At 41.4% G+C, this 22,885-nt stretch overlaps 1 protein-coding gene across 2 annotated transcripts in view; it reads left to right on the top strand.

Annotated features, from left to right (window-relative positions):
• LOC115928103 (putative glutamate synthase [NADPH]) overlaps positions 1-22,885 on the top strand; it is a 57,221-nt gene that overhangs the window by 25,087 nt on the left and 9,249 nt on the right. For both annotated transcript variants that reach the window (XM_030994857.1, XM_030994858.1), the window contains exons 9-33: positions 528-639; positions 1,002-1,279; positions 2,074-2,234; positions 3,090-3,240; positions 4,157-4,291; positions 5,286-5,446; positions 5,740-6,046; positions 6,851-6,961; positions 7,533-7,730; positions 8,762-8,934; positions 9,518-9,734; positions 10,183-10,383; positions 11,254-11,434; positions 12,279-12,412; positions 13,295-13,411; positions 14,375-14,542; positions 15,284-15,408; positions 16,177-16,315; positions 16,849-17,034; positions 17,732-17,847; positions 18,387-18,564; positions 19,153-19,439; positions 20,244-20,366; positions 21,711-21,888; positions 22,252-22,527. In XM_030994857.1, the coding sequence (XP_030850717.1) occupies positions 528-639; positions 1,002-1,279; positions 2,074-2,234; positions 3,090-3,240; positions 4,157-4,291; positions 5,286-5,446; positions 5,740-6,046; positions 6,851-6,961; positions 7,533-7,730; positions 8,762-8,934; positions 9,518-9,734; positions 10,183-10,383; positions 11,254-11,434; positions 12,279-12,412; positions 13,295-13,411; positions 14,375-14,542; positions 15,284-15,408; positions 16,177-16,315; positions 16,849-17,034; positions 17,732-17,847; positions 18,387-18,564; positions 19,153-19,439; positions 20,244-20,366; positions 21,711-21,888; positions 22,252-22,527 (4,413 nt within the window). The remainder of the gene's footprint in view (positions 1-527; positions 640-1,001; positions 1,280-2,073; positions 2,235-3,089; positions 3,241-4,156; positions 4,292-5,285; positions 5,447-5,739; positions 6,047-6,850; positions 6,962-7,532; positions 7,731-8,761; positions 8,935-9,517; positions 9,735-10,182; positions 10,384-11,253; positions 11,435-12,278; positions 12,413-13,294; positions 13,412-14,374; positions 14,543-15,283; positions 15,409-16,176; positions 16,316-16,848; positions 17,035-17,731; positions 17,848-18,386; positions 18,565-19,152; positions 19,440-20,243; positions 20,367-21,710; positions 21,889-22,251; positions 22,528-22,885) is intronic.

Here is a 22,885-nt window from a genome sequence, read left to right as displayed (position 1 = left end):
GCTACTGAAGTATTTTAATAAGCCAGGCTGAAATATTGGATCACCTCCTTCTAACCTTCAGGAGCGTCAATTTTTAAATTGTCATTGGCACCCCTCTTGCTCTCGAAGTCAGGCAGTGATAACAATGGTATCAGAGACCTGGGGGATGTTTCACAAATATCCTAAGTCGAACTTACCTCTACGTTGGACTTAAACATTAAGGAGAGCCATTTGTAGCCTTAAAATAAAATGTATTAAAAAAGCAAAAATTGAAGTATTATAGACTTTTGATAAATTCCACATCAGGAACAGGAAATCTCCTTAATAATAGAAAAGATGTATGATCGTAATCAACAGTTTATGCCTATTAAAATAACTTTTACAAAATAAGTTTTCATAGATGCTAACGGCTTTCCATAATTGTTAAATCCAACTTAGAGAGAAGTTCAACTTTGGATCTTTGTGAAACACCCCCCTGGCATAGTTATCTTCATCTTTGTCATTATTTTCTACATTTTGACTTACCTCCTTCTTGCTCTGTCCTACAGGCTGTAATGACTATGATCCCAGAGGCCTGGCATAAGGACACTATGATGAGTGAGGAGAAACGGAACTTTTACCGCTGGGCTTCGTTTGCTATGGAAGCATGGGACGGACCAGGTATAATAAGAAAGACTTTTCTGCTTTTTAATTTCAATTCAAAACCAACCGAACCATACACAGTCAAACCTGTCTATTTAGGCCACAACATTAATAATAATAATAATAATAATAAATTTATATAGCGCAGCTTTTATACAAAATATATTCAGCTGCGCTGGTTACAGAGGCCACTTTTTCTGTGGAAGTGAACAAGGCTTACAATTTTAGAACTACGTAACCATGAACAGAAAATCAATAAAAGAAGATCAACTTCTCAGATTCAGAAGAGCATTAACTCATAAATGTAACAAAGGGTTAGGTCCCTCTGGCACTCAGCAGATGATATTTACATGTACATTTATTTCATTCCTTCTCACTAGCCCTGTTCACATTCGCTGACGGCCGTTATGTCGGAGCCATCCTGGACCGCAACGGCCTCCGCCCTTCACGCTACTACATCACCAAGTCAGGCTTCGTGGTCATGGCCAGCGAGGTAGGGGTGTTGAACGTTGCTCCGGAGGACACACAGTCTAAGAGCCGTCTCAAGCCAGGCAGGATGCTGCTTGTTGATACAGAGCTCGGAGAATTCATCAACGATGTGGACATCAAGCATCACATTGCTACCCTCAGACCGGTCAAGCAGTGGATGGACCAACAGGTATGTTCCTTTGTCTTTGCCCTCTTCTAGATTGAATGGCTAGTATAAATCTGCCCACTTACTTTACCGCCTTGGTCCGAGTTTAAATTTGACTCGTATATGGTAAGACATGACATGGTAAACTGCTTTGAAATTCAGCTGCTGCAAAACCCATTAGGAAATGAATGTCAAGACTGCCGAGATGAATTTTATTGAACGCATTTTATTAAATGCAAAAGAACACACCATAGGCTAACTGTGTGCATCAATGGCACGTAAGCATATGCAGAGATCTTTTTATTTGAGGTACAGAAATGAGAAGTCCACTGAGCTCATCTTACCGGTATCTAGTTTTGCTGCAGTGGATGTTTGGAAGCAGTTTACCGCTACACTTTTGCACAGTCTTTAAAGGGGCTGTAGAATGAGGAGTATCTGTTTTTTCCATGGCCGGACTCGGGGCAAATCGGTTGTAATACGACTACGGACAACACGACCGCAGTAGGCCTACGTGTTCACGTGTGTGCAACATACGCGAAACCGAAGCGTGAGGAGAACTCTGGTCTGTTTCGCGAACGCTAGTGCGCTGACCCAGTTAATCAAGTTCATTCGTTTACGTGCAGTTGTCCAAAAGAGGACGTAGATGGCGTCAACCAGTATCTCCCATGCTACAGCCCCTTTAACATTAGAGGCTTGTCAGTTTTGACAAGTTGTGCTACCCCAAAAATTATACACAAGCTTCCATTTCCATCATGTAGTTGATCTTGATCTCTGTATTAATCGGAAGATCTTTGCTCTGCCTCCCCCTTTACCCGCAGGCTGTCACCCTAGAGGACTTCTACAAGGCTCACCTGGAAACGAGGGGCGAGGAGCCAGAGATCAATCCTCTTGTTCCCGTCCAGTCCGATCATCGTCTCTCCATGTTTGGCTATAGCGTGGAGCATATCAACCTGCTTCTCGTTCCAATGGTGAAGAACAAGTAAGCTAGCCTGAAGAACTGCTCTCCTTCCATCCCTCCCTGTGGCCGCTGTCATTCCTGCTTCTTCATAGGTCCGAATACAGGAACCTGAAGTCTGGGCTAGGATAGATCTACAGGAAGACGGAAGCTTTTTTTCTCCCCCTTTCTTACTTCTTTTGTTTGCGTGTTTGTTGACAATAATGTCTATTGCATGGTGTGTCAAGTGTGATATGTGTGAAATGAAGTGTTTTTGAGATGTCTTAACAAGTTTAAATGGATGTTCTTTTGACACATGCTACAGTGATGATTACTCCCAAGTTTTATTTCATCAAATGCAAATGTCAAGGTTAGGTTTCCAATTTGATTTTAAGTAAGGTATAGGATTAGGGTTTGGTAAAGTGTTCAATCTAGAGCCGACATTGAGGACTCATTTGGATTAGGATATTGATCACGGAATAATCGTCGCTGGAGCATGTGCCATCCATGATACAACCATTCAAAGTAAGAACCAGTGAGAAAGTGGCAAGGTACCATGTAACAGGAAGATGAGATTGTAACAGAAAAGAGCATGTGTTCATAGATTTTCTGTAAACCATCTTACCCCTTTGCATGTAATTTTGCAGGAAAAAGATTTTACATTTTTTATTCAAACAGACTACTCTCTTCTGTAGTCTGTAGTATTTTACTTTATAACAGGTAGGTTTGAAAGCAATGTATCAATGTGACTGAAAGATTGTGAAATAATGAGCCTCGAAGCATAAATTGGTAAGTGGACGTGCTCTGGTTTTGTTAAATGCCATTATCAGGTTATTATCCTGCTATTCTTCTGTTTTTTCAGGAAACTATCATTTTTATCCTCCTGTTTTTTCCAACCAGGAAAGAGCCCCTAGGATCTATGGGTAACGATGCGCCTCTGGCTTGCCTGTCTCAGCGTAATCCATTGGTCTTTGAGTACTTCAAGCAACTCTTTGCCCAGGTCACCAACCCACCTATTGATCCCATCAGGGAGAGTATCGTCATGTCACTGGTGAGAATCAATTATAATAATAATGATGGCTTCTTATATAGCGCATATGTCTGTCATGTCATGACACTCCTGGTGCTGCCTCGATTATTACCCTGGCTTTAGCAAGGCGGCCATTACGGCGCTCTAGTATTTCAAGTAATTAATTCCTGTCAGGTACCCATTTACATCACCTGGGTTGAGTGTGGCAAATGTAGATCAATATCTTGCCAAAGGACATTAGTGCCGTGGTGGGACTCGAACCGCAGACCTTGTGATCGTTAGTACGATGACTTATCCACTCGACCACAACACCTCTACAACTACAACAATGCAACTTCCTAGATCTTTGGGGCATTAACTGAGACTCTTTGCAATCAAATATGATCTGACACAATTTTTATCAGGCACTGTAAAACAAAATGCCAAAAGGCAGCGACAAGAAGTAGAAACTTCAATCTAACTTGATTTTGATAGTGCCCATCTGTACAGATCATCAATCAGGAAGAGCGCGTTTCTCTTGGACAGTGCTCATTGAAAACTGTATAAAAAGGATCATGTAGAGGTGTTGTGGTCGAGTGGATATGTCACCCGACTGTCGATCACAAGGTACGCAGTTCGAGTCCCGCTGCTGCACTAATGTCCATTGGCAAGACATTGATCTACATTTGCCACACTCCACCCAGGTGAAGTAAATGGGTACCTGGTAGGAATTTATTCCTTGAAACTCAGCGCGCGTAACAGCTGCACTGCTTAAGCCAGGGTAATTATGCTGCATTATTTGTAGATCGCTTAGAGACTTCTGATAAAGTAAGTGTTAGGTGCTATATAAGATCTATAATTATGTGTGTAAAGACCACTTTTCTTATCTCCCTTGACCTTTTGTTATGTAGTTTTTACATTAAAAATAAAATGACAACATTACTCTTTTTGTAATTAGGCATGCCCTATCGGCCCTGAAGACAACATCTTGGAGCCAAGCGAGAAGCAGTGCAACCGTCTCTTCTTGGAAACTCCCGTCTTGACCTTGCACGACCTTGAGATCATCAAAGACACATCTCTTCGCACATGGAAGGTTGGTATTGTATCATTGGAGTGGTTGAGCGAATCAGAATAAAATAAGCAGAATCAAACCATTCATTTTATGTTGGGTTTGAGTTGAGGAAGAAAAGTAAGAGAAACAGATTGGGGAGACTTTTAGAAGATGGGACAAAGAAAAATTGCGCTATTTGTTTGGTACAAAGTTCTCATTGCCCCTTTTTAAAACAAAATAGTTATTCTGAAAATAAGGTTTATTTACATCTTGACATTAAGTAACCAATGATATATCATGTACAGATCTCCCTGAGCCATCATAAATGAGAAAATGTGTTATCTAGTAGTGATGGGCTATCTTTGTGTGTGATATTACACATCAGAATAAAGCGATACGAGAATTCCTCATCAAGTTGTGATCTCAACTTTCAAAATTCCTACCTTTTCTGTTTTGTGCTTTGTCCAAAGTGACACTATTCTGTTCCTCTGATCTGTTGATCTGTTTTTTACAAAGGGTTGATTCCATTTCAAGATACGAGATACATGTATTGGACTTTTCTCAAGGTTGCTTAGGTGGATGGACATTCATGTGCTGCTTTTGATTACAGCAGTTACTTTTATTAAGTTAACCCATTGATTACTGAAATCTCTCATTACCAGAGGCTTACTACAGGGACATCTAGGTTCATGTAGGGAGTGGGGTGAAGAGGTGGCTTACTACAGGGACATCTAGGTTCATGTAGGGAGTGGGGTGAAGAGGTGGCTTACTACAGGGACATCTAGGTTCATGTAGGGAGTGGGGTGAAGAGGTGGCTTACTACAGGGACATCTAGGTTCACGTAGGGAGTGGGGTGAAGAGGTGGCTTACTACAGGGACATCTAGGTTCACGTAGGGAGTGGGGTGAAGAGGTGGCTTACTACAGGGACATCTAGGTTCATGTAGGGAGTGGGGTGAAGAGGTGGCCTTAATCAATGTGTATGGTGTAATTCATTGGTTTTATATATTCTCTTTTGTTCTATCTCTGTTTCTATAGACTAAGACCATTGACATCACTTTCCCTGTGGAAGCTGGATATGCAGGACTGGTCCCAGCGATAGACCGGATCTGTGCAGAGTGTTCCGAGGCAACAGAGCAGGGCTATACTCTTTTGGTCTTGTCCGACAGAGCTGCAGGTCCAGAAAGAGTGCCAGTCAGGTATTTGACCACTATTGTAGTCTAATTTGGCGATGTGATGTTGATCTATGTAAACCCCCATGTATTAAGTTTGATTCTCTACTCAGAATCAGAGGAATAGTATTTTAAGTTTTTCTTGAGATACTTATTGGAATTATTTTTTTGGGGGTGTTTTTGGTACTTTGGGCATATTTGCTCGATTAAATGAAATAATTACTGTGTATACATGTACATCTTGTGCATTTATTGGAATGGAATTTTTCAGCATTGACATTGTAATTTATGTTTGTTACCTATGCTTACCCATCATCCAGCCCTCTGCTAGCCTTGGGGGCATCCCACCACCACCTGATCAAGACCCGACAGCGTCTTCACGTCGGCCTCATAGTAGAGACAGGAGAGGCTCGTGAGATGCACCACCTGTGCCTGTTGCTAGGTTATGGTGCGGATGCGATCTGTCCCTACCTCCTGTACGAGTGCCTGATCAGCCTGCATGAGCAGAGCCTTCTGGGAGTGGAGTTTGGACCCAAGGAGATCCAGCAGCGGGTCATTGCCGCTACGGAGAAGGGTATCTCTAAGGTCATGGCCAAGATGGGCATCTCACTCCTACAGAGTTACAAGGTGAGATTTGGATTAAAAGCAGCAAGAGGTTATTATTTATAAAGCATTATTATAGTATTTATAAAGGGCTACAGATTGGGCCTTAAAAGGATATTCAGCAGAGGGTCATTGCAGCGACAGAGAAGGGTATCTCCAAGGTGATGGCCAAGATGGAGGTTTCACTCCTGCAAAGTTACAAAGTATGACTGGGATTTAGCATTATGATAATATTTGAGGTTGTGTAGATGGTCATTGCGGCTACTGAGAAGGGCATCTCTAAGGTGATGGCTAAGATGGAGGGTATGGTAATATGGCATGGAATTAGCTTAGGTGTTTGGATGATACTGAGAAGGATACAATGAAAAGGAACATGTCATTTCTGTAGAGTTATGATGTAAGGCTGGGATAGGAAAGGAAATAAAGCATGAATATAGTAAAAAGCAGCACACATTGAATGAAAAGGGGGAGGGAAAAATACTTTTTGTTGCCTGGCGTTAGGCCTATCTATGTTGCGATCAGGTATGCATTTAGGGCTTTGACCGCACCTAAGCTTCAGTAAGTTGACATTAGAAGATCATTCTTATCACACGAACGTCATAGCTGCCAACCACTCCTATTTTGGAGGAATGATTCCTATTTATTGGCTTCAAGCTATTGCGTTGAACCCTAGATTTCTCTCTTTTTTTGAAAAAGTCAGTGTGAAAAGTATACAAAATGGACTGTATTCTAATTTTACCTTGAGAGACTCCTAGTTACTGCTGTGAAAGGTTGGCAGGTATGGAACACGTTTCAGATGTCTTATTAATTCCTCTCATCTTGTTTCAGGGAGCTCAAATCTTTGAGGCAGTTGGTCTTGCAGAGGAGGTGGTAGATAAGTGCTTCATAGGAACAGCATCCAGGCTTGGTGGAGCCACGTTTGAGATCCTGGCAGAAGAGGTAATGTCATCGTTCGTTGATAAAATTTTATTATTTATTTATTTATTTATTTCTAATATGTTGTCAGGGTAGCCCATTCACCAATAATTAGTGGTCTTCCATGGGGCCCTGAATAAACATGAACATATTTACTTAAAAAAGCATAACATTTTGTATACAGAACACTTGAAATAAGATTCCATAGTTGATAAAAGATGGTTGATGATGGAAGGTAGAAGGAAATTGGACCTCTCACTAATCCTGTGATTTTGTTAGAATTTGTATTTTGTTAAAATTAATATTAAAATTAAAAAACAACACCCAAAACCCCCAGGATTCTTAGGCTAGAAGTCTGTTGTGTGCAGCCTTTTATGAATTCTAAATCATCAACTTATGTCTTGAACTTGTAATTCTATTAGTGTATCATGAGGACTCCAGGTAAAGCTATTTACTGTGTGTGGCAATGTCTTCTGCATGAAGACATTTTCAGGCATGACGGAGACAAAGACGTTTTCACAAGTTGGTTTTCACATTTATGAAGAATGAGAGCTTCTTCAGTGTAACATAAGTCAGGTTTCCTTGTTCAATATAGGCTTTTGAGAGGCACAGAATGGCTTATGCAGAGGCTCAAGGAGACATATCTAGTAACCTGGAGGGTGGATCGTACCATTGGCGTGATGGGGGTGAGAAGCATGTCAACGATCCTGTCAGCATTGCAAACCTGCAGGATGCTGCACGTAACAAGAATCAGAATGCCTATCAGAAGTTTGTAGAGTCACAGAAAGAATCGGTAAGTCTCCTATCAGGCAAGTAGATTGGTGCTGCAGTTGTTTGTTACCTACAAGTAAAATGCTCTTTAGTTATTTGCTAGCTAGAAATTGTGGTAATTTGCAACTGTTTTTGCATGGTTAAAGTTTTCTTGATCAGGCTGTGTGTAGAAGTAATGAAGTTCCAAAGATTCTCCAATCAATGCTTCCAAAATAATTGGCTTAAAGGTAAAGACCAGTATTGGAAACGCCCCAATTTCAAAAAATGAAATGGAAGCTCTTATTACCAATCATGTGAAAGAATATGTTTTGAATAATAATAAAATGATAAAAAATTTGCCGGGAAACCGCCTAATTATTGATATATTTGGTAAATTAGTTTATCTATTGTTATGTGAGAGATAAACGCATGTGTCCCGCACGTGTGCGTAGTCCCATATACATCTTCTAACCCAGAACCTTGCAGTACACACCAATACTTATATGCTAGATGATCAACCTTTTCTAATCGATTCCACAACGTTTCTTTCACAATGCAATCGCATGACCATAATTGGTCTTTATCTTTAAGTCTGCTAGGGAGCTGTCTTGTATTTAGGGTAAAATACTTAGCCAGAAGCATCAACTGAATATGGAAGTTGGCTAATATTTCATCTAAGCCAAAATTGAGTAACATACTCCTTTTCTGACTGAAGTATTGAATTAAATACCTTCTCAGGAGCGTATGTGTGCCCTGAGAGGTGGCAACTAGAGATGTTGAGAGTTTGAGTTTGTCTTTAGATGTGGATTTGATTTGTAAAAGTGTCGTAGTCGAGTGGTTTAAGCTTTTGACTTGAAATTCAAAGGTCGTAGTTCAGTCCCCGGCACTGCACTAATGTCCTTTGGCAAGGCATTAATCTTTTGCCACACTCGACCCAGGTGAGGTAAATGGGTACCTGGCAGGAATCAATTCCTTGAAATGCTAGAGCGCTGTAATGGCAGCTAGGCTAGAATTTTTAGATAGACGGCGCTATAGAAATGCCTATAATCATAATTGTGAAATCTTATTCCACAGGTGCGTATGTGTACCCTGAGAGGTCAGCTTGAAATGGTGAAGAGCGCTGAACCTCTTGACCTCTCCCTGGTGGAGGAAGCTGCTTCCATAGTTAAGAGGTTCAACACCGGTGCCATGAGCTTTGGTAGTCTATCCATAGAGGCCCATAGTACATTGGCAAAGGCTATGAACAGGTGAGCCAACCCATCTCTCTCTATATATATCCTTCCCTTCTTCTGACTCATTCCCTTCTCTCCCCACCTCGATCTACTCTCCTCCCTCTTTCACCTTTTACTCTTTCTTATTGCTCATGTTGGGTAATTTTACTTTTTAATGTCTAAGATGTCAACGTCTATGTATATTTAACACCTAAGTGTTCTGATTATTACTGTTTTTGTTGTTTATAAATTCTGTTTTATTGCTTGTAACTCAGCACTTATTTTAGCCTAGTCTCAAACTTCGCCTAACCTAGAATCCCTTTGTTACCTTAAGTAATGATGCTTTCTCTTTAATGATATGAAAGGGAGTAGTAATTGTATCCAAAGCAAATATATATGATCTGATCACTCATGAGAAATATACTTCTCTGTCAGATTTACTCAGACTAATTTGACATGATTATAATCAACTCGGTGGTTCTTAGAGTAAGCTACTGCTTCCACTCAAAACATGAAAATGTAAATCCACATGTCCACAAGTCTACATCTACATGCATTGTACATTGCAAGGTAGAATCTTTGTTCAATTCATTGGATTATTTTTCTCATTGCCCTGCAGGATCGGTGCCAAGAGTAACACGGGAGAGGGCGGGGAGAATGAAGACCGGTACCTGCACACCGAGGACCCCTTGAATAACACCCGCTCAGCCATCAAGCAGGTAGCTTCTGGGAGGTTTGGGGTGACCAGCTCCTATCTGGCCCACTCAGATGAGCTGCAGATCAAGATGGCCCAGGGTGCTAAGCCAGGAGAAGGGGGTGAACTGCCAGGATATAAGGTAAGGGGTTCGAGCCTGCATAAGGAGAGTATGACAAACCTCCTAAACCTCCTAACTCTGGTCTCCAGTACCGCCCAATTTGGGTTGTTGTTTTTGGTCTTTTATGTTTGTTTTAGTGAGGGTGGAGGGGGTGTCATTTATCAATTTGACTAGCAAATTATCAAGAGTGTTCTCAAACTCCCTTTCGTACCTGACCCTGGTTTCAATTTTGTACTCGCCCACTGGGTTCTAACACAAAAAAGATTTTTGGGAATTCATTAAACAAATTAGGTACAGGAAAGGATGCCATGGTGTTCCTGCTTCTTTAAAATGCAATCATCTTTGTGGAGGACCTGACTGGATCCAGTTGTTAGCTCCAACACCACCCATAATGATTTGACCTTATCAATGATTGCACTCTAATTAACCTCTTGACCTTTCTCTCTCTCTCTCTCTCTCTCTCTCACAGGTCACCGAAGCCATTGCCTCCACCCGGTATTCCATCCCCGGAGTGGGGCTGGTTTCCCCGCCCCCTCATCATGATATCTACTCCATCGAGGACCTCGCCGAGCTCGTCTACAATCTCAAGTGTTCCAACCCAGAGGCAAGGATCAGTGTCAAGCTCGTGTCAGAGGTCGGCGTAGGGGTCGTCGCTGCTGGGGTTGCCAAGGTGAGGTTTTATTTCAGTGACCCGTGTAATGTCATACTGCAGTCACTCACTCCAAAGATACTAACCCCACACCATCTATACACAATAGGCACAACGTAATATGTCACCTGGATGGCCAAAACCTTGTAGATAATCAGTTTTTAATGTTTTGGGTGTTTAGGCTGGGGGTATCAACCAAGATTTTTATAATTCTCCCTAAAGAGAAGTAAAGTAAATTGACTATTTCACGTTTCACCATAGTTGTGGAAGTAGGTTAACTGTTGATTGATTAGGCTTAGAATACCAGTAGACATCCTTAAAAATATCCCATGTTATAGAAGGGGGAAACAAACAGGGTATGGGGGGGGGGGGGGGGGTATGTTAGGCTTAATCTCCACGTTCCTATCTGTAAGACTGTTCAAGCAACCCAGCCATCTGGAGGTCAATCTTTTTATGCAGGAAGTTTTTAGGGCCCGAAGTTAGGGTCACTTTGAATTTAAATCATCTTCAAAATCATGATTCCAACTTCCAGCATGGACACAAATGAGTGTAAATAGGCGTTGTATATACAGTGTATGTATCATTGCCTGCCCCATGGGGCATGATGATCATCATGGAGGTTTAAACCAAGGAATTAGAATCTCTCTCTCATGATATCAGGCCAATATGTTGACTGTTCACAACAGGGAAAAAATACACGGGGGCTCGGCGAATTAACCCCCTGAAATTCCAATAAGAGCCCCCAAAAGTCATAAAAGAGCCCCGCAAAATTGCATAGAGTTCAATGCAAAACAAAATAAAGAGTGTTATTTTCATGCAAGCAAGCTTGAAAAGTAGCCCCCAAAATTGTTAAAGTATTTTCCCTGGTTCACAACATTCCTTCTATGACAGGGTAAAGCTGAACACATCACCATCTCAGGCCACGACGGAGGGACGGGGGCTAGCACATGGACCGGAATCAAACACGCTGGGTTGCCATGGGAACTCGGATTAGCAGAGACTCATCAGACTTTGGTTCTCAATGACCTTAGGTCAAGGGTCGTCCTGCAGACAGACGGCCAGCTGAGGACAGGTTAGTGATTGTGTGAGAGAGAGAGAGAGAGTAGGATGCGAAAGCTAATGTGCTTAGATTAGCAAATGTACGATTGTAAAAATGACGCCTGGCTGGAATGCTCCCCAGGGAGTGGAGAATGTGCATACATTGTGTACGGGTAAGCTCAAATCCGATTACCGGGGTAATAATATGATTGCAGGGCCCTCAGGGAGAACAGTATGAATACTGATGAGGCTACCCTGGGTAAACAAGACATATTATTATTATTAATATTATTAATATAGCGAGAGAGAGAGAGAGAGATAGAGAAAGAGAGAGAGAGAGAGAGAGAGAGAATGAAAGAGAGAGAGAGAGAGAAAGAGAGAAAGAGAGAGAGAGTGTGAAAGAGAGAGAGAGTGTGAAAGAGAGAGAGAGTGTGAAAGAGAGAGAGTGTGAAAGAGAGAGAGAGAGAGAGAAAGAGAGAGAGAGTGTGAAAGACTTCTTTATATGATTGGATGTTGTAATGTAATCTTGAGGTCTGGTGACAATCAAAATTATATTCTTATTATAGAATCTAGCATAGCTATACCCAATATCTATGAATGAAAAGAAACTATTGGATGATTCTGAAATAAAATGTATAGGAGCTGAATAACAAGCAAACTTGACAGGCAGTCCATGAAATGTCTTGACTATGTCCAAGCCACATATGCCTGCTGCATTGTCCCCTGTGGATATCCTTGGTTGTGAAGCAATGAAGTCTTTACTCTGTTGTTTTACATTTTGGTGCCTTATACTTGGCCATCATTTGACCAAATTCACAATGATTAGTAAATCACCTGAAATAAAACCTCACTTCAATTACTGACTCTTCCATTGCCAGGTCATGACGTGATCGTAGCAGCTCTTCTAGGGGCAGATGAGTTCGCTTTCTCCACCACGCCTCTTATTGTAATGGGATGTACCATGATGAGGAAATGCCATCTTAACACTTGCCCTGTAGGAGTGGCTACTCAGGTCTGTATGTCAGAATGTTGATGATGATGGTGGTGGTGGTGGTGGTGGTGGTGAGAGTGATGATGATGGTGATGATGGTGATGATGATGATGAGGAGGATGATGATGATAATGAAGATGATGATGATGATAATGATGGTGATGATGATGATGAGGAGGAGGAGGTTGAGGAGGAGGAGGAGGAGGAGGGGGGGGTGATGATGATGGTGATGATGGTGATGATGATGATGAGGAGGATGATGATGATAATGAAGATGATGATGATGATAATGATGGTGATGATGATGATGAGGAGGAGGAGGTTGAGGAGGAGGAGGAGGAGGAGGGGGGGGTGAGGAGGAGGAGGAGGAGGAGGAGGAGGAGGAGGAGGAGGAGGAGGAGGAGGAGGAGGAGGAGGAGGAGGAGGAGGAGGAGGAGAGGAGGAGGAGGAGGAGGAGGAGGAGGAGGAGGAGGAGGAGGAGGAGGAGGAGGAGGAGGAGGAGGAGGAGGAGGAGGAGGAGGAGGAGGAGGAGGAGGAGGAGGAGGAGGAGGAGGAGGAGGAGGAGGAGGAGGAGGAGGAGGAGGAGGAGGAGGAGGAGGAGGAGGAGGAGGAGGAGGAGGATCACAGAAATGAGTTTGTTGTGGTTATGGTTATGATGACAACAGTGATAATGATAATGATAGCATTGATGATATTGACAATGTGGAAATATTTTTTCAGGGCTATATGATATTTAATCTTGATCATATAATCATGACAATTTACATGTACATGTATGTAGTCTAAACTTCCTGATGTTGACAAAGTGTTACTCATTGTTATTTTTCTTTACCTGTAATTATTAATGGATGTCATGTTGCAATCCATGTTTGTTTTAATCACTATTTTCTCTATGTTTGGTAGGATCCTGAATTGAGGAAGAAGTTTGAGGGTCAACCTGAGCATGTTGTCAACTATTTCTTCATGCTTGCAGAGGAGATCCGTTCTCACATGGCACAGATGGGATTCAGAACCTTCCAGGTTTGTTTGCATTTAACCTATATAACCCTCTGCTTGCTTGCTTTGCCTCTCTGCACAGTCGCTCGATTGCCATAAATACAATTCTGCACAAAACTATAGGCACCTATTGACGGATGGATGACTTTGTGGAATACAATGTCTTTGCAAAATTACAAATTTTACAATCTTGATTAGCCATGACAACCCTGTGGAAAATAAGGATGGAATTATTCTGCCAAAAAGGTAATGTGCCGATCAAACAGTTGAATGAAGGATAGAATTAGGAGTGTCTGGACTCTCAATCAGCAAATTTGACACTGCATATTTTATGATTGTCTTTAGTTGCTGCCTTTTCCTCTCACACATAAGGGGCTAGTGGGATTGTGGACAGTGTCCAACTTTCTTACATTGAACAATTCTAGCCCTGTACTTCTGCTCAGCTTTTATCACTAATAAGATAATAATAATATTTAGCTTTTGTATAGCACTTAATACAAATGTCTCTAAGCGCTTTACACATACACCGGTCATTGGATTCAGTGCTTGCCCGCACACATAGTGTGCACAATCTCCACTCCCTGGGAGCATTCCAGCCAGGCGTTACTTGACTCTCAAAAACTGTTTGACCAACAATGACGGCCGCATCCTACCGGGTACCCATTTAACACCTGGGTGGAGAGTAGCACGTGCAGGTTAATATCTTGCCAAAGGATATTAGTGCCGTGTCGGGATTTGAACCCTCGACCTTTGCATCTCCAGTCAGGTGCCTTAGCCCACATAGATTCTTATGATCTGTACGTAGAACAATTACAGGGCAATTCATGAAAGCGTATTGTAAAACAATGTTCTTTAAATTTTCTCTCAGAATCCACAAAATACCAAGAAGCAACAAGTTCATGTTATTGTCATTGAACACTCTGTAAAAGAAAGATTTTTTATTTTGTTTTTACTGATCTATCACTTCTTCTTGCGTCATTCTTGTAGGAGATGATTGGTCGATGTGACATGCTCCAGCCTGTCCAGGAGAAGACTAATGGCAAGAGCAAGCTTCTTAACTTTGACCAGGTACTGACCAAGGCTTCTGACCTTCGACCCGGTGCCAGGCACATCGGAGGCACTGCTAAGCAGGACTTTGCCCTGGACAAAAGATTGGTGAGAAATTAAATACACTTTTCTTATGTTTCAGGAGAACAGTCCATGTACTGTTTAAAGACTTAAGCGTGTGTGTTCCCATTAAGAATTTGACTTCACTCGGGTATTCACACGTTAAAGGATGTTTTGTTGAACACTGAACTAGAGTATAATGTACCTTTACGACTGAAGGGTCTGTGCAGTTACCGCGCAAAGATTTGAAAATATCCACCCCCGGAAGGGAAGTTAATCAAAAGAAATGGTCATCTTGCAGCAACCTGAATGCTCTTCGATATCAGCTATGTGTTTTTCTCCTCTGTTTGCTGCATACAAGATTTCTGAACTCATTAATTTGGAATGCTACTAAGTCTGACTTGCCTGGAGCAATACACCCTTTTACGGTTAAGGCCGCCATTTTAATTTGCGCGTAAACATTGCGTTAACAATGTTTTCAGATGCGCGTGTATTGCTGCGTCACTGCCTGTACTGTCCGCTCACATCGTATTTACATGGGCCCCATTTTAATTTACAAGTAAACAACTATGTAATGTAATTTAAATTGTAATTTAAAATGGCGCCCATGTCTGTGCACGCGCACTGTTGTAACCGTAAAAGGGTGTATTGAATTGTGACACATTGTGCATAAAAATCTGAAGTTATCAATTTACTTAACAATTCAGAACTACTCACAAAATGTCCATTTCCAGAACTTCAAATGAGTTGTAATCACATTTTTGCTTTTCCATTCTTGCTACCCTACAGGATAATTTGTTGATAGAAAGAGCGAGTGATGTTCTGAAGGGAACTAGCAAGCATGTTAAGATAAACATGGACATCACCAATGAATCAAGAGCCTTCGGAACCACCCTGAGCTTTCACATCTCAAGGTAATGTCATCAATAGATTCTTTACACGGTCTTCATGATGATGATGATGATGATGATGGTAATGATGATGATGATGACGATGGTAATGGCGATGATGCTTGTGATAATGATGGTCATGATGATGGTGACGATGATGTTGATGGTAATGATGATGAGGATGATGATAATGATGATGATGGTGACGATGATGATGATGATGGTCATGATGATGATGATGATGATGATGGTGATGATGAGGGTGATGATAATGATGATGATGATGATGATGATGGTGAGGATGATGGTGATGATGATGGTGATGATGATGATTGTGATGATAATGATGATGATGGTGATGATGGTAATAATGATGATGATGGTAATGATGATGATGGTCATGATGATGATGGTCATGATGATGGTGACGATGATGATAATGATGATGATGATGGTCATGATGATGAGGATGATGATGATGATGATGAAGATGATGATGATGAAGATGATGGTGATGATGAGGGTGATGATGAGGGTGATGAGGATGATGATGATGATGGTGATGATGATGGTGATGATGATGGTGGTGATGATGATGATGGTGACGGTGATGATGATGATGGTGATGATGATGATGATGATGATTATGACGACAACGACGATAACGACGACGACGGTGGTGGTGCTAATTGGTGATCATAATGTTTTTGTTGCAATGATAATGATGTTTGACAATAAGTTATCAACATAGAAAGAAGAAACTTATATAATTTTTCTACTCTTGTTTTGCAGGAAGTATCGTGAGAAAGGCCTTCCAGACAAGTCGATTGAGATCAAGTTGACTGGTTCAGCCGGCCAGAGCTTCTGTGCTTTCCTGGCCAAGGGTGTTCATGTAGAGCTAGAAGGTGATTGCAATGACTATGTAGGAAAGGTAAGAAGAAGCTTTCCTGGCCAAGGGTGTTCATGTAGAAGTCATTGGTCTTTAAGCTACCCTGGCTTCTCTAAAGACATTCATGAATGATATATCATAATATCAAGTAATATTTGATGATAATGATACAATAATTTGATCTGTTAATTTTGTATTGTTGTGTAGGAATTAACGCCCTTCTGGCTTCAAACAGTGTTCATTGTAGTGATGATACTGATGATGATTCTGATTCTGATTATTATGACGTTGGTGTTCGTGCTAGTAATGGTGATGATGATGCATGCTTGCATTGTACATTGCTAATGCTTGTTTTTTACAGTAGTTAGTTGAAATTGTGTAGCTCTTGTAAAGAGATTTGCATCCAACTTGATAGAAAATAACTTGTTTTTAAAGCAGTCGTTGAATTGCAATTTACATAACCATTTCAAATTACCTAATACCTGAATGTTAAGCGTACTCACCATGGTACTGCCGTGGACAAAAGTGATCCTCTTTGAGAAGATTAATAATCCCAACCTCTCATTCTCCCCAAGGGCCTGTCTGGTGGCACGGTGATTGTTTACCCTCACCGTAACATACCCGAAGCCTTCGTGTCTGAACTCAACATCATCGTCGGCAATGTGTGCCTATATGGCGCCACCAGTGGGAAGGCTTTCTTCAGGGGGTGGACTGCTGAACGTTTCTGCGTCAGGAACTCGGGAGCTCTTGCAATCTGTGAGGTAGGACATCTTCTTTATTACATATTGCAGTGAATAGCTCATATCTAATGTTAGTGTTAATGAAATGAATTATGATATTAATCTTGATAATCTATCGTTGGTCAAAATTCACCTCGACCACACCTCTTCTGAGAGAGCTCCACTGGTTTCCAGTCTGTCGAAGAATTTCATTCAAAATTTTGTTAATTGTTTATAAATCATTGAGTGGTCAATCTTCTAGTTACATAACAGAATTACTTCAACTCAAAGTCCAGTCACACTGCGCAGTACCGCAGATAAGTTATTGTTCCAGATTCCTAATGGCAAAACTAAAGTGACTCTCAGTTACCATGCTTTTGCTATTGCTGCCCCCCAAGCTATGGAATAGCTTGCCAATAGAAATACGAAGCACTCCATCTCTCTATGTCTTCAAATCCAAATTAAAAACATATTTGTTCAATTGAGAGATTCTTTATTTGTAGAATTTAGTAAAAAAAAAATAGATCTGAACCAGCGCAGCTGAATATAGTTTGTATGAAAGCTGCGCTATATAAATTTATTATTATTATTAATAATGGCTCTGAGCAGTCTACAGATATTATTATCCATGTCATCGCAAGTTTGGAGTCTCCTATCTCTTACGTACATAGCTGCAATTGATATCAACTCTTTTGTAAGACGGGGCCCTGATAGACTGTTGTGATGATTCGTTTTGTAGGGCGTAGGAGACCACGGCTGTGAGTACATGACTGGAGGACGAGCCATCATTCTAGGAGCTACTGGACGGAACTTTGCTGCAGGCATGTCAGGTGGTATCGCCTATGTCTATAATGTGTAAGTATAAGATCATTGAACTATGTTCATGTTTTTATGCTCTCCTGCACCAGGTAGATTTTTTCTTTGAGAGTCACTACCCCACAAACCTGTTTTGGCTGCATTGTATCTTGCAGGGGGTAGGTGCTTCCAGATCTTCTTGGGTGCAAGCTATAGGAGATGTTGCCTAGTAGGTTATATGTCATGTCTTGTAAATTTTCTAAGAAAATCATAATTCTTTAAATCAAGAGACCGCCCATCCTGATGAATTTCCTGCTTGAAATCTCATTATTTACACAATTTTTTGTTAAGTGTCAATGTAATTTTCTGTCAGATAGAAATGCATTATGAATAAGGTAAGATAGTGACAGAATTTGTACCTTTGATTCAGGTATACATCTGTACTTCCATTTGCCAAATTACCCTATTTCGTCTCTCAGTCTTTCTCTCTATCCATCTCTCTATGCATCCACCAACCAACTTACCCCAGTGTACATTTAATGTAGAATTCTTACATTCTTATTTTCTTTTCTTCTTTTTATTTTTAAACTGCATTTCAGTTGGAATGATTTCTATCCGAAGTGCAATACAGAGTCTGTTGTCCTTGAGCCACTAGTCAAAGACATCGACATCACCTTCTTGAAGGAAAGTCTAGCAGAGTTCGTCTCATACACTGGGTCAAAGGTCGCGACCAAGATACTGGAAAACTGGGAAACAGAGAGCCAACGATTTGTCAAGGTAAATGATACATTTAGGTTGTGTTTGGAGTTTCTTCTTGATGTGTCCAGTCTTGTGGAAATCAGTGCTCCTGGCCTTGTGTCATGCTAATAGTGATGTCTTTAGTCCTAGACTGCATGCCTCTATTGAGATGCCACAGTTCCTTCTTGTAGAATCATGCAAAGAACAAGAACTGCAGAACATCATGCTTCTTTGATTGCCACATCTATAATGAAATTTTGGTCTTGTACCAACAAGCTTTCCATTGGAAGTGTGCACAAAGAAAACAAACATCTATTTATTTATTGCTAAAAGTTTATGTTTTGTAAAATTGACTTATAAATAGCAGAAATTTTTAAGTGCAAGAAGTTTCAAGCATTTACAAGTCGTCTAGATTCAGGAAAGTTTGAGGCCATGAAACCAAAACATCACAAGACTTAAATGCTGTTATTTACAAAAGTTTCTGGTTCTGCAGTTAAAAAAAAAATTGAAGGTGACCATTTAAACCGTTAAAAAGCAAGACAGCAAATACACCAGCACTTGTTGTGCTGTAAGAAAATGTACATGTAAGTAAACATGACTGGTTGTTTTCCACCACCAACTGTCCAGGTCTTCCCCAATGAGTACCGTCGAGCTCTGCGGGAGCAGCGAGATAAAGCCCTTGCAGAGGAAAAGGCCAAGCAGGAGGCGGAGCTTCCTCAGAACGGTCTGACCAATGGCACCAATGGCCACGCCCTCAATGGCCACGCCCCCAACGGTCAACCATCCAATGGGATGAATGGATCAGATGATGGCAGGCATGTCAAGCAGGAGCCTAAGGTGACGGACATTGAGTCTACCATCCCAGACCTGGAGCAGGAGAAGAAGACCATTGAGAGGGTCTTGGATAAGACCAGGTAAGTTTAATAATAATAATAATAATATTCCGCTTTTATATAGCACTTTTAAATACATCTACCATATCTATAAGCACTTTACAGACATACTATTACCAGTCATTGGATTCATTACTTGCCCGCACACATTGTGTGCACAATCTCCACTCCCTGGGCAGCATTCCAGCCAGGCGTTACTTGACTCTCAAAAACTGTTTGACCAACAATGACGGTCGCATCCTACCGGGTTCCCACCTGGGTGGAGAGTAGCAAGTGCAGGTTAATATCTTGCCAAAGGATATTAGTGCCTTGTCTGGATTTGAACCCTTGACCTTCGCATCTCCAGTCAAGCGCCTTACACCACTGGACCACGACACTCCCAAACCTAATCCTAAATCTATCCTGAAACTCAGTTACTTCATGGGCTTAAACCTAAATCTTTGAAAGAAAACAAAAAAGCTTGGTGCAGTTGTCACCAGAGCATATCTCGGTCAACCCCCAAAGTGCTTAAAATCGTGGCTTTTTCTTCATACATGTATATGATACAAGCTCATAATGCTACCTGAAATCTCTATCAAGTTCTATCATGCTCTATCAAGCTCTGTTCACTTGTTCACAATGAGGAGTGTTGTTGTAAAATTGCTTTTTATTTGTCTCATGGCAATTAATATAGGCTCAGTCAGGCTGTCTGATCTAAACCTTGTACTCTTGAAGAAAAGGGAGGGGGGGGGGGTAATGTTTACCATATAAGTAAAAGAACATACCATTTTGTTCACTTTCTGTGTAATTGAGAGTATGTATCTATTTTCTTCCCGTTTGTTTCAGAGGCTTTGTGAAGTACGGAAGGAACAATGATCAGTACCGTGATGTTGAAGTACGCATGAAGGACTGGGGTGAGATCTACAATCACAAAGGAGTCAAGAAACAACTCAAAGTCCAAGCAGCAAGGTAGAACCTCTTCTATTCCATATGCTAGCTTGGATATTTAAGTGAAGATTTTTTTGTGTGCATATTTAAAAAAAAATCTTGTCTGTTAGATACAAAGTGATTTTTGTCTCCCCTGCGTAGCAAAAAAGCGAGACATAGGTGCCGCTTTTCTGGTGACCTAAGGTTGAATTTTTGATATAATTTTGAAAGTATAAGTTCTTAGTCAATGAAACTTGGACTATAGGGTAATCAAGTATCCCCAATCATGTGAGCAGAATTCAGGTCACTAAGTTAAGGTCAAAGGTCATTTTAGGTCAACAAACTTAGACTTTTTTGTGGCATCAACATCAAGATTTTGAATTTTTAGCATATTTTCAAAAGCGTTTGTTCAAATTCCATGAAACTTGTACCCAAGGGTTATCAAGTATCACAAGTCATATGACACAAATTCCAGGTCACAAGGTAAAAGGTCTTTTTAGGTCAGTAGACTTGGATTATGTTTTCACAAGTTAATATGAGAATAAATGAATCAATTTTTCTTATTTGTTCATGATTCTTAATCAATATTCACTTCAAAAAGCTGATTATATTCAGAGGATTTCATTTTTGGGGGCCTGCTAATGGGCCACCCTGCCTATAAATAATGTTCCAACCTCAATTTTTCATCATATCGAATTACGTAATGCAGGCGTTTCCCTTGTTGTTGTTCAGCGCTCATGTCTGTCACGTTCGACTATGACATTCCAAGGGCTTCGATGTAGATCATAACTCTAAAATAAATTTAACCCACGACTGAATTCTTTGATCAAGTGTATGTTTGGGTCAGGTGTGGCACCTACACTAATGAAGGCTTAATGCACTTGTCATTTGTAAGACGCACCTCTTGACCCCCGGGAATGGTGCGTCATTGTACCGATGTGAGTCGTACATTTTGATACCATGACGCACCTTCCGTCACAGAAAGTGACACACCATTACATTCCATCGACGCACATTTGAGTCAAACATATGACACACCATTTCATGAAAATGACTAGCCAATGACGCACATTTGAGAAACACTTCTGCTTGGAGAAAGTGACGGTCCCATTGACACACCAAATGACGCAACGTGGTAAAGTGACTTACTATGACGCACATATGGGTCAGTATTGTGACGGACATTTTGCGGCCATGACGGTACTGTGCGTCGCGAGTTTGGGAAACATGACGCAACCATTATGCACCATCCCCGGGGGTCAAAAGGTGCGTCTTACAAATGACACCTGCATAAGGATGGTAGTGTTGTGGCAGAAATTCAAGCCCTATACCTTGTGATTCACAGTCCCTTTTTCTAATCTGTTTCCTCCCCCTTTCTTCACATAGATGTATGGACTGTGGTACTCCATTCTGCCAGGCGCACACCGGCTGTCCCCTGGGTAACATCATACCCTCCTGGAATGACCTCGTCTTTAGAGACCAGTGGAGGGAGGCCCTCGAGAGACTGCTTGCAACCAACAACTTCCCAGAGTTCACTGGGAGATGCTGTCCCGCTCCTTGTGAGGTAAGCGACCTTCCACAAGCGCTTTTAAATTTCAATGATACTAAGGGTTAAGCCTTTCTATTCTGCAATTCAGGGTGATAGTTATTAATAGTATTCTGCGGTAATATAGCGCTTCATACTTTAACAACGTCCAAGCGCATTACAGATATATTATCACCCCGTTCATCGGATTCAGGCTTGCCCGCCACAATGTATGCACATTCGCTGTTCCCTTGAGAGAATTCCAACCATGCTCCATTTTACGGACACTCATAATGCTGAGCAAACTACATGAACGTTTGATGGAGAGGGATATTGGGGTAGTTTGTTCACTCTATTTTTCTAGGTTACACGTACAATTGTATATCTTTCTTGTTCCTCCAGGGAGCGTGTGTTCTAGGCATCAACGCCCCACCCGTCACCATCAAAAACATTGAGTGTGCCATCATCGACCACGCCTTTGAGCAGGGCTGGATACGCCCCGAGCCCCCTCTCCACCGGACCGGCAAGAGAGTAGCGGTCATCGGGAGTGGACCCTCTGGCCTGGCTGGAGCTGCCCAGCTTAACAAGGCCGGTCATCTAGTGACCGTCTATGAGAGGAATGACCGATGTGGGGGCCTACTCATGTATGGTATCCCTACGATGAAGATGAGCAAAAGTGTAAGGAAAAAATAGTTAATTTCAGTCCATTTGGGGCTTGTACTGCACATGCTGTAGCAGAATTTCCCTCTTCGTCAATACCTTAACAACGTTCAAATTTCCACCTGTCACCCTGGATGTACACAACCCCAGCCAAGTAATTGTAAAGCACAGAGCAAATGTCACCAGAAGATGTGTCAGATGAACCATTTGGGGCCACTAAGTTCATCAATCATTTATGAATGCACTCCAAATTCAGCTGAAATTGTTATCTCATAATCTGAGATAATAGTTTAGCTGTGAAAATTGTGCACAGCTAGCATAGCAGTATTGAAATTTAACAGTGAAGAAGTAGTGTAGGTGTATTCTGGTTGACTTC

Source organism: Strongylocentrotus purpuratus, unplaced genomic scaffold, assembly GCF_000002235.5.
Source record: "Strongylocentrotus purpuratus isolate Spur 01 unplaced genomic scaffold, Spur_5.0 spur5_scaffold_21, whole genome shotgun sequence".
NCBI classification, from domain to species: domain Eukaryota; kingdom Metazoa; phylum Echinodermata; class Echinoidea; order Camarodonta; family Strongylocentrotidae; genus Strongylocentrotus; species Strongylocentrotus purpuratus.
This window is presented reverse-complemented; position numbering and strand designations above follow the sequence as displayed.